At 40.7% G+C, this 17,328-nt stretch overlaps 1 protein-coding gene across 1 annotated transcript; it reads left to right on the forward strand.

Annotated features, from left to right (window-relative positions):
- Nucleotides 1-7,103: 7,103 nt before the first annotated feature.
- On the forward strand, nucleotides 7,104-12,253 carry LOC117750785 (glyoxylate/hydroxypyruvate reductase B-like). The gene is made up of 6 exons (XM_034562145.1): nucleotides 7,104-7,212; nucleotides 7,426-7,821; nucleotides 9,040-9,211; nucleotides 11,498-11,676; nucleotides 11,796-11,892; nucleotides 11,971-12,253. The coding sequence occupies exons 2-6, from the start codon at nucleotides 7,443-7,445 to the stop codon at nucleotides 12,125-12,127; spliced, it is 984 nt and encodes a 327-aa protein (XP_034418036.1). The 5' UTR covers nucleotides 7,104-7,212; nucleotides 7,426-7,442; the 3' UTR covers nucleotides 12,128-12,253.
- The last annotated feature ends 5,075 nt before the right edge of the window (nucleotides 12,254-17,328 follow it).

Consider the following 17,328-nt stretch of genomic DNA (forward strand, 5'->3'; position numbering starts at 1 on the left):
ACAGTCAAACAAACTGGAGCGCGCTCAAATTCCCTCGCTGCCTCGAAGAAAAAAACAAGAGTACACTCAACCCAACTGTAACCCTTTTCTCAACTCAAAAAAAAGAAAAGTAAAGTAGGAAAAGAAGTTGTTTCCCTCTGACTCATGTTCGGTCCCAGTCATGCTTGGTTTACAGTGTGTTTACTCAGATGCTCTTGGTTTAGATTATATTTGTTGTTCTTTTTTTTAAGGATCGGATTTCACTTTTTCGGCGATTCCCCGAAGAGGTGAATTTTTCCCCCCTGATCCGTTTCATAATTCAGTATCTTTTCGTTTTTTTTTCATTATGCATGTGGAACTGTAAGCAAAGAGATTGTCAGCTGGTTCATTAATGTGGCTTTCAGTGTTTGTTGGAGCCCGATATGACGACATGAGCACAGCGATGTGTGTCTGACGGCTGGTCAGTCGGAAAAACGTCTCTTTGACAACAATTTGATGGATTGCCACGACCTTTCGTCTAGTCGATCGTGGTCCCCACAGGATGCATCGCACTGTGTCGTTTGACTCTTTTTCTGTTGCACCACCGCGTTGACATTTATGGCTTTTATTGACGCGTTGCTACCGGATGGATGTCGCCACGTAATCTAATAGAAAGGTGCCGCAGGATGAAGCTTGATAATTCTGGTGCGGTTAGCGTCGATGTTATCAAGCCGATCGAATGTCCGTATAAACCAATCCGACGCTTCGTCGCTCTTTCTACGACATCCGCTCGACTTCCTCCTTCTTGTGTTCGTTTTAATCGCGACGGTGATCATATCTCAACCCGTAAAGCTTGTTTATCTTGTTTAAAAAACTCAAACCACGGGGTGTCCCGAACATTAACCGTTACCAGTTTTAAAGTTTCTTTAAACCTGCAATTTTCATACCGAGCTGATATTGAGCAACACAACCACCATTGTGTAGTGAAGTCCAATCGTCCGTCTCCTTTTAGCTCTGTTTTTCTCCACAGACTCCCGAGGGAAATGTCTGCTTCTTAATCTGCTAAATGGAACCGTGACCCCAACCGAGTTGCTATTTGCTGATTGGTGCTTCCCAGTCAGTGTTCATTGGGTTTTTCTGCGGCTGAAAATGACGTTGATGAAAGCGGTCGGAGTTGAACCGCACTCGAGGGGGACAGCAGAGTCCGGGGATAATTCTCTGTGGATTCAAGATTACAGCCATTGATCATATGAAATACAGATTTTCATTGCAGTGGGACATCAGAAAATGGTCATAAGGGACAGTACTGACAATATATTTTGTTCTTTACATTGGAGGACTGATGGGGACCATAATGTGGAGCTTTAGTTAAAGTCATTAAACATTAAACTCTTATTTACTTGATGTAAAGTTTCTACAAACACTTGAGAGTGACACCTCAAACAATCAGTACTTACTCGCCTGCCCTTTGTACGATGTTTTCTTTTTTCTTTAAGCATTTTAAAGGGTGCTTTTTTAAAAAAAAAGAAGTTTTATTTAGGAGCATATCCATGAGTCAGGGACTGCCTCCCCATGGCTCTCAACATGGCGACGTCTGAGCCGGCGGCTAGCATCCGGCTAACGGTGAAAACAACGGGATCCGTGCTGACAGAGCAAATGGTGTTTATCTGAGGGCCGAATGGAAGGAGGGGGCGAATGGAGGGGGCCGCCACGCTTCCCCGATGCCGCCGCGGGTTTTGGTATCATCAGTGACCGCCATGCGAGCGCCGGCGGCCATTAGCTCGCCAGTGGAGCGCAGGCTGGGAGTGACATGCATGGCCATGTAAACAAAGCACCGAGGAGAAACCCGCCCAGGGGAGGAGTGACTTCGCTCCGGTCGGAGGTAGACATCACTCCACTGTATCTTTACATTGCTGCTGTATTACTGCTCTGAATGTCACATTTAGCACCTTTAAAGTCTTCTTTGCTGGTTTCACAGATCGGCCTTTGATCACTTTCTTTCTGCACGATTAAGATCTTGGTTAAAAAACACCTGATTAATAAAAGAGGGCCCTGCTGGCCCCGACGACTACATTAAACACATCAGAGCTTTATTCTGCGGTGCCGACTGAGCGAGGTTAAAAGCTTAAATGCTACTTTCCTTTTGATAATAACTTCTGGATCGTAATTATACGTTATATAATTTAATTAATCCCTAAAACATTGTGTTTTGACACGATAGATTTAAAAGTGGTGATTTTCAAAAGACAACTTTCTGACCCAACTTCATAAATCCGCTGGTACAGTTTTGCAAATCCTGCTTGAATTTATAATCCATACGGCACCTCATTCCTTTTTACTTTTCATTAGTGAAAATGAAAAACCGTGTCAGCTCAGCAGGGCTTTAGCAGCGGGGAATGGCAAATTGAGTCTTCAGATTTTATGGTCCAAATGCACAGTATGTCTGCAGATTCAAGACAAGGCCATTAGTGAACCGCGCAGTCATTTTTTCTCCGTTTTAATACTGGGAGGGATATGGAAATGACCCCCCATCAGCAACACTTGCTGTTATCAAAAGAGCTGCATAATAAATAGAGGAAAATGCATAGCGAGTCTACGGAGAAGGAATTTACGAGTCAAACATGAAAGGAGTCAAGACCAACAAGGCCCGACCGCTCCGTGGAGATGAAAGCACAGCGCTCTCCAAATCAATAATTAGATGGGTTTCTTTGGGTTTCTTTTCCTTCATATTTAGTATACCTTTAAGGTTCCCTGATGTAAGGACTCAAACACAGTTTGGTTAAAGACAAAAAAAGGAGAAGATAAAAAAAGACATTTTCTGGAACGCCAACGACGCTGCGGAGCACAAGAGGTGATCTGGGCGATGAGATTCGTCCCTTTTCCCTCGTTATCCAGGACGTGGAACGAGATAAAGACGGAAGTCTGAAAGTCTGCAGACCGAGAGATTAAACGTGAACCTCCGCGTCACCCCGAAGGTCCGGACAGAAAGAAGAAGACGGTCACATTGGGGAGCAACTCCGTTCCCGTGAAGCCCGAGAAGGTGTTGTTCATGTTCTCGCCAAAGTTTCGACCGCTCTGGAGTTGCTGGATTGGAACCGAACGCAATTAAATAAATTGACTTAAATAAAACAAAGTGTGAACAGAACAAACAGAAGCCCGTTTATCTCTAGCTAACGAGTACCACCGTTACATCTGAAAGTGATGCTATGGAGTCCATAGTTCCCCATTTTGGTTGACGCCATCTCGTCGAACTGACACAAGAAGGTGGAACTAAAGTACAACTGAACCCTGAATACGGAAAACCAGAGTTATTATAATTTTGTTGTATTTGTTTGTTAGTATTTAATTTAGTTTTCGGAATCAGCCGTCACGACTTTGAGAAAGTTCAGAGGCAGTTTGGTTCTTCACACTGTTTGCAAAGATCGTACATTCATAGTGAATTGCATCATTATTCATATGCAGACTTTTGTTTATATATATTATTTATAATGGCTCGATAATGTCTGTTTGATTAATGAGGGGGGATTTGACTGATTTTAAGCATTTTGGAAACTGGAGGATAAAAAAAGGTTCTTATTGTGACTCTAAATGATGCAATCCGGTGCAATACTGTGCTGTGTTACCCCTCTACACTTACACCCACAATCCTACAACGCACAGCTCTAAATATACGACATACGAGGGCAGCTTCGTTAACCAGTTAATGAATATCCACTCGAGCACACCCCGTCGCGTTATCGCCGCTCTGAGATCAACTTTGAATGCCTCCGCCCTCTCCTCGACATTGACGAACCCTTCGTTGGAGTGCTTCTGATGTCTCGTCTTTTGTGTTTGGTGCCCCAAGGTGACGGAGAAGGGCGCGCCATCCTCGATGAGGTAACCGGCATAATGAAAACCGCACTTTGAATTCTCCGTAGCAGAGAGTTCTTACAACAACAACAACAACAACAACAACAAAAAGCTTCCCCGCAGCTGAGCGCTCCCCAGCTCGGCTTGCCTCCGCCATTGAAGGTGGAGGCCAACGGGGGGGAACTCCATCCAGTAGTTATCAAGTCAACTCAAGCATGGGAGCTTCTTAGTGGAGACTGACCTGAAAAGGAAATGCTCTGTATGATTCATCCTCTGGGAACCATGAGCAAAAGTGGTGGACCAAGCGGACGCATTCCCAGGACACACCTGAATAGATAGAAAACATAGAATATACACACCTGAATACGTAGAAAACACAGAAAATACACACCTGAATACGTAGAAAACACAGAAAATACACACCTGAATACGTAGAAAACACAGAAAATACACACCTGAATATACACACCTGAATACGTAGAAAACACAGAAAATACACACCTGAATATACACACCTGAATACGTAGAAAACACAGAAAATACACACCTGAATATACACACCTGAATACGTAGAAAACATAGAAAATACACACCTGAATATACACACCTGAATACGTAGAAAACACAGAAAATACACACCTGAATACGTAGAAAACACAGAAAATACACACCTGAATACGTAGAAAACACAGAAAATACACACCTGAATATACACACCTGAATACGTAGAAAACACAGAAAATACACACCTGAATATACACACCTGAATACGTAGAAAACACAGAAAATACACACCTGAATATACACACCTGAATACGTAGAAAACATAGAAAATACACACCTGAATATACACACCTGAATACGTAGAAAACACAGAAAATACACACCTGAATACGTAGAAAACACAGAAAATACACACCTGAATACGTAGAAAACACAGAAAATACACACCTGAATATACACACCTGAATACGTAGAAAACATAGAAAATACACACCTGAATATACACACCTGAATAGATAGAAAACATAGAAAATACACACCTGAATATACACACCTGAATAGATAGAAAACATAGAAAATACACACCTGAATATACACACCTGAATAGATAGAAAACATAGAAAATACACACCTGAATATACACACCTGAATAGATAGAAAACATAGAAAATACACACCTGAATATACACACCTGAATAGATAGAAAACATAGAAAATACACACCTGAATATACACACCTGAATACGTAGAAAACACAGAAAATACACACCTGAATACGTAGAAAACACAGAAAATACACACCTGAATATACACACCTGAATACGTAGAAAACACAGAAAATACACACCTGAATATACACACCTGAATACGTAGAAAACACAGAAAATACACACCTGAATATACACACCTGAATACGTAGAAAACACAGAAAATACACACCTGAATATACACACCTGAATACGTAGAAAACACAGAAAATACACACCTGAATATACACACCTGAATAGATAGAAAACATAGAAAATACACACCTGAATATACACACCTGAATAGATAGAAAACATAGAAAATACACACCTGAATATACACACCTGAATAGATAGAAAACATAGAAAATACACACCTGAATATACACACCTGAATAGATAGAAAACACAGAAAATACACACCTGAATATACACACCTGAATAGATAGAAAACATAGAAAATACACACCTGAATATACACACCTGAATAGATAGAAAACACAGAAAATACACACCTGAATATACACACCTGAATAGATAGAAAACACAGAATATACACACCTGAATACGTAGAAAACACAGAAAATACACACCTGAATACGTAGAAAACACAGAAAATACACACCTGAATATACACACCTGAATACGTAGAAAACATAGAAAATACACACCTGAATATACACACCTGAATAGATAGAAAACATAGAAAATACACACCTGAATATACACACCTGAATAGATAGAAAACATAGAAAATACACACCTGAATATACACACCTGAATAGATAGAAAACATAGAAAATACACACCTGAATATACACACCTGAATACGTAGAACACATAGAAAATACACACCTGAATACGTAGAAAACATAGAAAATACACACCTGAATATACACACCTGAATACGTAGAACACATAGAAAATACACACCTGAAAACAGAGAAAATACAGACCTGAAAACATAGAAATTACAGACCTGAAAACATAGAAAATACACACCTGAAAACGTAGAAAACATAGAAAATACACACCTGAATACGTAGAAAACATAGAAAATACACACCTGAATATACACACCTGAATACGTAGAACACATAGAAAATACACACCTGAAAACAGAGAAAATACAGACCTGAAAACATAGAAATTACAGACCTGAAAACATAGAAAATACACACCTGAATACGTAGAAAACATAGAAAATACACACCTGAATACATAGAAAACATAAAAAATACACACCTGAATACATAGAAAACATAGAAATACACACCTGAAAACATAGAAAAATGAAACAGTGATTTCAGTACAGTTTTTTATAAAATGACATAAACCTCACCCATAACAGGTTTCTGAAGAGCTGTTGTGAGGCTCAAAGTGGGCTACACCCACCTGTCACTCAAAGAGGCCACGCCCCTAAAACAGCCCATCTTTACGCCTTAATATAATAAAAACAGGCGAGTTTGATAACAATTCCCCTCTCGTACATTTTATCTATAGAGCGAAACATGTTTATTTCTGCTGTGAAGTGGGTCATTGACTCACTTTTGGAGCCATGGGTGAATCATTTGCACCTTTTCAAAGCTCACTTAATAATTAACGCGTTCAGTTATTATCTAGTTTGTTCAATCATGATAAGAAGAAAAAACTGAGCGACCTTTGGAAGTGAGTTTTTTATATCTTTTTATTTTAACCTTTAGACAAATCCAGACAAACTAATCAATGCACAGCAATGTGAAAAAGAAAAAGAAAAAGGCATAACACGACTAAAGCTACCTTTTGGTGATAGCTAGAAAATCCAGTAATGGACTCATTCAACAAACGAATAATTGCACGTTTATTTGTTAAATCACCTTTCAGCCACAATTAAGTTATTTCGAGAGGTTTCAGCTCCTGTCAGATATTATTTGGTGAATTATAAACCGAGCACAACGTTCCTCCCCCTGCCACCTCTTGATGCTCCAGGGTGGAGGAGGTTGTCCTCGGGGTGGGTTTCACGTTAGTTAACCACCTTTAATCTCCAACTTCTCCAAAGGAAAACAACATCACGACGTCGGTCAAAGGTTTAAAAAACAAAACAACAACCGCGAGCAGTCGGCTTCCTCCTGGTCGGTAAACCGAAGGCTTGAAACTCGAGACTCGGACTAGAAAGGTGAACCTCTACTTCGCCAAACTAACTCGGAATAGAAAGAAGCGTTCACGTGATTTGTTAATAATTGAAACTTCTTTTTCCTGAAAATAATTATGCTATTTGCTATTCTTTAAATAACAGCTCCACAGAAACATGTATTTTTTGTGTATATTTTGAATTCTACCTTGAATAACTCTCTTTAGGTTAATAATCCTTCATGTTATACCTGGACAGATTCCTCCCACCAGGTGATGGAGGAGGACAAAAGGTGGGCGTTGATCTCCGAGGTGGGGGGCGACACCGGGTACCTGGAAGAGCTCGCCGACGTGCTGAAGCGTCACTTCCACCTCATCTGCCTCAGGGAGTTTCTCCAGAACCCGGCGCTCCACGGGCCCAAAGTCCAGGTCCTGTTCATTTGGAAGTTCCTGCCGGAGGCCGAGCCGTCGCTGCTCCGATCGCTCCCCGCACTCCTATTGGTCGCCAGCGGAGGAGTGGGCGTCGACCACCTGGACGTGCCGTTCATCAACGGCCTCGGGGTGAAGGTGGCCAACACGCCCGGCGTGGTCAGCGACTCCACCGCCGATCACGCCATGGCTCTGCTCCTGGCGTCGGCCCGCAAGATCCTGGACGGTGAGTTCAAAGGTCACGTTCAGCGGTCACGTTCAAAGGTCACGTTCAGCGGTCACGTTCAGCGGTCACGTTCAAAGGTCATGTTCAAAGGTCATGTTCAAAGGTCATGTTCAAGGGTCACGTTCAAGGGTCACGTTCAGCGGTCACGTTCAGCGGTCACGTTCAGCGGTCACGTTCAAAGGTCATGTTCAAAGGTCATGTTCAAAGGTCATGTTCAAAGGTCATGTTCAAGGGTCACGTTCAAAGGTCATGTTCAAGGGTCATGTTTAAAGATCACGCTCAAATGTCACCTTCAGGGGTCACGTTCAAAGGTCATGTTCAACGGTCATGTTCAACGGTCATGTTCAACGGTCACGTTCAAAGGTCATGTTCAACGGTCATGTTCAACGGTCACGCTCAAAGGTCACGTTCAAAGGTCACGTTCAAAGGTCACGTTCAACGGTCACGTTCAACGGTCACGTTTAAAGGTCACGTTCAACGGTCACGTTTAAAGGTCACGTTCAAAGGTCACGCTCAAAGGTCACGTTGAAAGGTCACGTTCAAAGGTCACATTCAAAGGTCACGTTCAAAGGTCACGTTGAAAGGTCACGTTCAAAGGTCACATTCAAAGGTCACATTCAAAGGTCACGTTCAAAGGTCACGTTCAAAGGTCACGTTCAAAGGTCACGTAAACCCGTTGACCTGCAGCTCCAAGCTCTCCAATATAATAATAATAGCAATGTAATAATTAATTATATGTATTATATTAATATCAGACAAACACAGGACTTCAAAACTAGAGTCTTGAGTTATTTTGAAGTTTTATTAGTGATGTTTGTGACGTGTTTTAAGGTTTTCTAATCTAATATTCAGGAATTATGTTTTTTACTGAGTTTAGTTATTTTAAACCCAACCATGATGTTTTTTTCATAAGTTATTTTGTTGAACTATAGGGCGATAGACTGTATATATATACACATATATGTATATAGTGTGGATACACATTATATACATATATGTATATAATGTGTATATATAATGTATATATACACATTATATATATACTGTATATATAATGTATATAAACAGTATATATATATATATATTTATATATAGATACATAGTATATTATGTTTAGTGGGAGGCCAGTGAGGGATTCGAATACAGTAAGTAAATGAATTAAAAGTGGTGGTAAAGTCGTAAAGTAATTACATTTTAATTAAACTTTTTCCGTCACAGGTCATCAAATAGCTGTTGACCCAAAGACCACCCACCTGCCACAAAGGCTCATGGGAGTTGAAGTCACGAGGGCCACTCTGGGGATCGTTGGAATGGGAGACATCGGTTACAAAATCGCCCAAAGAAGCAAAGGCTTTGAAATGAAGATCCTGTATCACAACAGGACCCGAAGGTACAAGGAACAACACAGTCGTGTTATCAAACTGTATTTATAGTTAACAAACTGTATTTATAGTTATCAAACTGTATTTATAGTTATCAAACTGTATTTATGTTAACAAACTGTATTTACAGTTATCAAACTGTATTTATAGTTATCAAACTGTATTTATGTTAACAAACTGTATTTACAGTTATCAAACTGTATTTATAGTTATCAAACTGTATTTATAGTTATCAAACTGTACTTATAGTTAATAGTTATCAAACTGTATTTATAGTTAATAGTTATCAAACTGTATTTATAGTTATCAAACTGTATTTATAGTTATCAAACTGTATTTATGTTAACAAACTGTATTTACAGTTATCAAACTGTATTTATGTTAACAAACTGTATTTATAGTTATCAAACTGTATTTATAGTTATCAAACTGTACTTATAGTTAATAGTTATCAAACTGTATTTATAGTTATCAAACTGTATTTATAGTTATCAAACTGTATTTATAGTTAATAGTTATCAAACTGTATTTATAGTTATCAAACTGTATTTATAGTTATCAAACTGTACTTATAGTTAATAGTTATCAAACTGTATTTATAGTTATCAAACTGTATTTATAGTTATCAAACTGTATTTATAGTTATCAAACTGTATTTATGTTAACAAACTGTATTTACAGTTATCAAACTGTATTTATAGTTATCAAACTGTATTTACAGTTATCAAACTGTATTTATAGTTATCAAACTGTATTTATAGTTAATAGTTATCAAACTGTATTTATAGTTATCAAACTGTACTTATAGTTATCAAACTGTATTTACAGTTATCAAACTGTATTTATAGTTATCAAACTGTATTTATAGTTAATAGTTATCAAACTGTATTTATAGTTATCAAACTGTACTTATAGTTATCAAACTGTATTTACAGTTATCAAACTGTATTTATAGTTATCAAACTGTATTTATAGTTAATAGTTATCAAACTGTATTTATAGTTATCAAACTGTACTTATAGTTGTCAAACTGTATTTATAGTTATCAAACTGTATTTATAGTTAATAGTTAACAAACTGTATTTATAGTTATCAAACTGTATTTATAGTTATCAAACTGTACTTATAGTTATCAAACTGTATTTATAGTTAACAAACTGTATTTATAGTTATCAAACTGTATTTATAGTTAACAAACTGTATTTACAGTTAACAAACTGTATTTATAGTTAACAAACTGTATTTTTAGTGTATTTTTAGTTAATAAACTGTATCTTTAGTGTATTTATAGTTAACAAACTGTATTTATAGTTAACAAACTGTATTTTTAGTGTATTTTTAGTTAACAAACTGTATCTTTAGTGTATTTTTAGTTAACAAACTGTATTTATAGTTAACAAACTGTATTTTTAGTGTATTTTTAGTTAATAAACTGTATTTATAGTTAACAAACTGTATCTTTAGTGTATTTATAGTTAACAAACTGTATCTTTAGTGTATTTTTAGTTAACAAACTGTATTTTTAGTGTATTTTTAGTTAACAAACTGTATCTTTAGTGTATTTTTAGTTAACAAACTGTATTTTTAGTGTATTTTTAGTTAACAAACTGTATCTTTAGTGTATTTTTAGTTAACAAACTGTATCTTTAGTGTATTTTTAGTTAACAAACTGTATCTTTAGTGTACTTTTAGTTAACAAACTGTATCTTTAGTGTATTTTTAGTTAACAAACTGTATCTTTAGTGTATTTTTAGTTAACAAACTGTATCTTTAGTGTATTTTTAGTTAACAAACTGTATCTTTAGTGTATTTTTAGTTAACAAACTGTATCTTTAGTGTATTTTTAGTTAACAAACTGTATCTTTAGTGTATTTTTAGTTAACAAACTGTATTTTTAGTGTATTTTTAGTTAACAAACTGTATTTTTAGTGTATTTTTAGTTAATAAACTGTATCTTTAGTGTACTTTTAGTTAACAAACTGTATCTTTAGTGTATTTTTAGTTAACAAACTGTATCTTTAGTGTATTTTTAGTTAATAAACTGTATTTTTAGTGTATTTTTAGTTAACAAACTGTATTTTTAGTGTATTTTTAGTTAATAAACTGTATCTTTAGGGCAGCATGTTTCTTGCAGACTTAATTGAAACACGTCAACCGTGTTTGTTTTCTTTCTAAAAAAACAAAAGAAGCTGATTGCTCGCGTTCTTTATAATAAAAAAAGAAAGGGATGCGCTCTCATCGCCCACGTTGATTACACTCCGGAGGCCAATCCTTTGCCCCGTTCTTCTCTCCAGGACCGGAGCCGCCGAGCGGGCGACGGGAGCCGAGTTCTGCCGCCGCCTGGACGACCTGCTGAAGAGGTCGGACTTCGTGGTGATCGCCGTCAAGCTGACCGCGGACACCACGGGCCTCATTGGCCGCAGGGAGCTGTCACTCATGAAGCCCACGGCAACGCTGGTGAACGTCAGCCGAGGTGAGGGGAACGACGCGCTTCTCTAGACCGCCGTCCGAGCTCGTGACGACGACGACGACAACAACAACAACAACAACAACAACAACAACAAAGCTCTCTTTTGTTTTCCGACGCCGCAGGTCTCGTGGTGGACCAGGACGCGTTGGTCGAAGCTCTCCGGTCGGGAAGGATCGGTGCGGCGGCTTTGGATGTGACTCATCCTGAACCTTTACCGAGGTCTCTTGCCTATGCATGATGTAATATACCCCTGACAACGTATCACTCTTGCTCACTCCTAACCCCCCCCCCGTGCAGGGACCACCCGCTGCTCGGCCTGCCCAACGTGCTCATCACCCCCCACATGGGGATCAGTACCAACGCCACAGCCACAGCGATCGTGGAGAAGATGCTGGAGAACGGCCTGGCTGCAGTGAAAGGCCTGCCGGTTCCAGATGAAGTCAAGCTGCAGTGACACCGTCCGTGTTCCACGGGTTACGCATTGTTTTATTAAGGTTATTAAAATGTGAAACCCAGTCGAGACGCAGTTTATTTGAAGTGGATTATGATATTGAGTGTCTTGCCGAACACACTTTAACTTTAATGAACTGGAAGCAGATGTTGGGCTCCAGTCCATTACCAACATACTACTGCCCAAGTCTGTGAAGCAGGAAAATAAATTACAAATAAAATGTTGTGATGCAGTTAACTTTGTCTCCTTGAAACTACATATACATCAAGTTTGTATTCAACATGAGGAACCGTTGGTGAAGCTACTACAAGGAACCTTCATTTAGAGCTGGTTCTGGTGCCCCCTGTGGACTAAAGTGGTAGTGTTGGTTCTGGTGCCCCCTGTGGACTAAAGTGGTAGTGTTGGTTCTGGTGCCCCCTGTGGACTAAAGTGGTAGTGTTGGTTCTGGTGCCCCCTGTGGACTAAAGTGGTAGTGTTGGTTCTGGCGCCCCCTGTGGACTAAAGTGGTAGTGTTGGTTCTGGTGCCCCCTGTGGACTAAAGTGGTAGTGTTGGTTCTGGTGCCCCCTGTGGACTAAAGTGGTAGTGTTGGTTCTGGTAAACCCTGTGGCCTAAAGTGGTAGTGTTGGTTCTGGCGCCCCCTGTGGCCTAAAGTGGTAGTGTTGGTTCTGGCGCCCCCTGTGGACTAAAGTGATAGTGTTGGTTCTGGTGCCCCCTGTGGACTAAAGTGGTAGTGTTGGTTCTGGTGCCCCCTGTGGACTAAAGTGGTAGTGTTGGTTCTGGTGCCCCCTGTGGACTAAAGTGGTAGTGTTGGTTCTGGTGCCCCCTGTGGACTAAAGTGGTAGTGTTGGTTCTGGTGCCCCCTGTGGCCTAAAGTGGTAGTGTTGGTTCTGGCGCCCCCTGTGGACTAAAGTGGTAGTGTTGGTTCTGATGCCCCCTGTGGACTAAAGTGATAGTGTTGGTTCTGATGCCCCCTGTGGACTAAAGTGGTAGTGTTGGTTCTGGTGCCCCCTATGGACTAAAGTGGTAGTGTTGGTTCTGGTGCCCCCTGAGGACTAAAGTGGTAGTGTTGGTTCTGGTGCCCCCCTGTGGACTAAAGTGGTAGTGTTGGTTCTGATGCCGACCCGGTGGCTCCGACGAGGAGCTTTAAGAAGATACTCTATAGAACCAGAGCACCTTATCTCTGGTGGTCTGTTTACTGATGGAGGTCTAGGGAGGACCAGGACTACACTGAGACTGGTTCAGGACCAGTGAAAAGTTCCTCACAGTAACTTTAATAAACATAATATTTCCAACACTCTCCTCTCATAGAACCTGTTGCACAACAACTTGCAGCCTCACGTGTGCAGATCTGCGTAGTAAAGCGTCTTTATTTTAAATGTCTTTATTTTAAATGTCTTTATTTTAAATGTCTTTATTTTAAATGTCTTTATTTATGGACCATTGCACAAACTCACGTCGCGGTCACGTGACTTAAAAAAAGGTTAAAATCTAAGCGTGTGATAACCACCGACCTCTATTCAGGCATCTAAACAAAACAAACAGAAGGTACCGGAAGTGCAAATAAACTGCCGACTCACTCCTGATATCTGGGCCTCGTTCCTGCAGCGGCCTGCGGGGACGGACGCCGGCGAGGCTGCCACTCAACCCTCTATCTGGGATTGCATTTTAAAAAGGGCACGCCAGCGGAGTAATGAAGGGCGCCCTTTCTACAGGCGGCCCCCCCACACACAGCCCCCCCCCCCCCCCCCCCTCAAGGCTGCTCCTATAAACTGTGAGCGCTAGCGTTAGCTCATTACAGACGCGACCTCAGCGAGAACCGCGAGTGTCCTTGAGATTCTTTTTGATCGGGCGCGCCGCTGTTTCATTTTATTTATTTTTTTTTCTCTTCTTTCTCTGCTCGTATATATATATATATATATACATATATATACATATATATATATATATATATATATATATATATATAAAAAAAGGTGTATGTATTTGCATCTCGACGCGTGGTTAGCGTTTAAGAAAAAAGAAAAAGAAGCTCTATTTGTGTTCCACAACATATTCTCTCTCTCTCGTTGTCGTCTCCAGGCAGCATTTGAAACGTCGTGATGGCGTCTACCTGTTCGCCGACAATCGCGGGGTCTCGCTCCAGGTAGCCTAAATGTCGACGTCGTCATCCCAACAAGCCCTGGAGAAATACATCCAGTTGGAACGGGGACTTATATCGACAGCTATTTCACAGTTTTCTCCCCATTCCCTCGGGCAATTTATTAAAGATTTTGCATTTTGGCTCTATATGCTATTACAGTGACTGCTCCACACTCATAGTTTCTAAATATAACGACATGCTGTGATTGCATCCTAAATTGACATTGCACATATTGTCCATGTATATATATATATATATATATATATATATATATATATATATATATATATATATATATACACATATATCTATCTATCTATATCTATATCTATATATATATATGTCTGTGTGGGAGGACAAGCTCAACGAAGCTGCGCTTCAAGAGTGACTCGGTGCACATTATCCTTCCCACATGACATTAACATAATTTCTTATCGTATCTTTTTCGATATTTTATCTATAAAAAAAAATAATAAAAAAAATAAGATCCTCCACACTTTTTTTTTTTTTTTTTGGGGGGGGGGGTGGGGGGGTGTAATCTGGTGGGAATTGGAATTCGCTCGCAGCGAAGTCGCTGTAAAGGAAGCGCCTGCGCCTGAAAACAGACATCAATCCCTCTCTTCTTCCTGTTTCCTCTCCGGCTGCACTGGATGCTCATGTTTGTTCGCATGCTTCGCCCCGTCCTCATGTTCCACTTCTATTTTTGCATGTTAACGACAGCAGATGAAAGCATATCCCGATTCTTTTATTATCATTATTTTTTTTTTTCTCACCATCAAAAGCTGAAGTTCTTCTGCAAGAGAACTTTTTTTTTTTCTGCCAACTCTGAATTATTATCCAAATGAGGAGGAGGAGGAAACACTCTTTATTGAAGCATGACAGCACACCAGAAAGTACAGTTAGCGGATTAGGAATTAGCCTTTTGAATAATAAAGAAAAAAAGGCCTCGTCTCATTTGCTCAAAGGTGCTGGAAATACGATCACATCGAGTCTCATTGAGTGTTCACAGCCGAGAAGACGGCGTTAGAACGGATCAGAACCTCAACTTTCTTTTTCTTTTTCCAGCTGACAAAAAGGCGAAAAAAACACACGAAAAAATTCACAAATTAATTTTATTGTAAAGAAAAGAGTTTTTTTTCTTCCTCTGTGTTTCTTTGGACACGCTTTATACTTTTCACAAAGAATAATAAAATAAATGATGAGCAGTTGCTTCGAAATATTAAAAATAAAAAACAAAAAGGTGTGTAAACAGCTTTTTCTAATGAAACGTAATTAAAGATTAAATACCTTCAATTATAATATGAAATCCAGATTATGTCGACTAAATTACTCCGGGTCTCCCGGTAATTTTAATTAACGCGTTTTTTTTTTAACGCGCTAACAATGTTGTTGAATGTAAAGAGAGAGCCGCTAGTTATTTATGTCGCTCCCACAGGGATTAAATAACTTCACGGTAATTAATCATGAAGTCGACGGAGCTGAAGAAACTGCAAAGACGACTGGAGCAACTCCAAAGCATCACGTTATGGAGTTGTGTTGGTTACCAGACAGCGATCAGTGATCAATGGTACTGATCGGCATCGTGAGCAAAGTGGTGGAGGAGGTATTCAGATGCTTTAATGAAGTAAAAGTACCAACACCACCCTGAAAATACGCCACTACCTTACTCGAGTACCCCTAACTGTGGACATGGTGGAGGAGGATGTGGACATGATGGAGGAGGATGTGGACATGGTGGAGGAGGATGTGGACATGATGGAGGAGGATGTAGACATGGTGGAGGAGGATGTAGACATGGTGGAGAGGATGTGGACATGATGGAGGAGGATGTGGACATGATGGAGGAGGATGTGGACATGATGGAGGAGGATGTAGACATGGTGGAGGAGGATGTGGACATGGTGGAGGAGGATGTGGACATGGTGGAGGAGGATGTGGACATGATGGAGGAGGATGTAGACATGGTGGAGGAGGATGTAGACATGGTGGAGAGGATGTGGACATGATGGAGGAGGATGTGGACATGATGGAGGAGGATGTGGACATGATGGAGGAGGATGTGGACATGGTGGAGGAGGATGTGGACATGGTGGAGGAGGATGTGGACATGATGGAGGAGGATGTAGACATGGTGGAGGAGGATGTAGACATGGTGGAGAGGATGTGGACATGATGGAGGAGGATGTGGACATGATGGAGGAGGATGTAGACATGGTGGAGAGGATGTGGACATGATGGAGGAGGATGTGGACATGATGGAGGAGGATGTAGACATGGTGGAGAGGATGTGGACATGATGGAGGAGGATGTGGACATGATGGAGGAGGATGTGGACATGGTGGAGGAGGATGTGGACATGATGGAGGAGGATGTGGACATGATGGAGGAGGATGTGGACATGATGGAGGAGGATGTGGACATGGTGGAGGAGGATGTGGACATGATGGAGGAGGATGTGGACATGATGGAGGAGGATGTGGACATGATGGAGGAGGATGTGGACATGATGGAGGAGGATGTGGACATGATGGAGGAGGATGTGGACATGATGGTGGAGGATGTGGAGATGATGGAGGAGGATGTGGACATGGTGGAGGAGGATATGGACATGATGGTGGAGGATGTGGACATGGTGGAGGATGTGGAGATGATGGAGGAGGATGTGGACATGATGGAGGAGGATGTGGACATGGTGGAGGAGGATATGGACATGATGGTGGAGGATGTGGACATGGTGGAGGATGTGGACATGGTGGAGGAGGATGTGGACATGATGGAGGATGTGGAGATGATGGAGGAGGATGTGGACATGATGGAGGATGTGGAGATGATGGAGGAGGATGTGGACATGGTGGAGGATGTGGACATGGTGGAGGAGGATGTGGACATGGTGGAGGAGGATGTGGACATGGTGGAGGAGGATGTGGACATGATGGAGGATGTGGAGATGATGGAGGAGGATGTGGACATGATGGAGGAGGATGTGGACATGGTGGAGGAGGATGTGGACATGGTGGAGGAGGATGTGGACATGGTGGAGGATGTGGAGATGATGGAGGAGGA

Source organism: Cyclopterus lumpus, chromosome 21, assembly GCF_009769545.1.
Source record: "Cyclopterus lumpus isolate fCycLum1 chromosome 21, fCycLum1.pri, whole genome shotgun sequence".
NCBI lineage: Eukaryota > Metazoa > Chordata > Actinopteri > Perciformes > Cyclopteridae > Cyclopterus > Cyclopterus lumpus.

Coding starts and splice junctions, on each gene's coding strand:
- LOC117750785 (XM_034562145.1), top strand. CDS start 7,443: ATGGAGGAGGACAAAAGGTGGGCGTTGATCTCCGAGGTGGGGGGCGAC. Junction 9,212..11,497: donor TATCACAACAGGACCCGAAG/GTACAAGGAACA, acceptor TCTTCTCTCCAG/GACCGGAGCCGCCGAGCGGG. Junction 11,893..11,970: donor CATCCTGAACCTTTACCGAG/GTCTCTTGCCTA, acceptor CCCCCCGTGCAG/GGACCACCCGCTGCTCGGCC.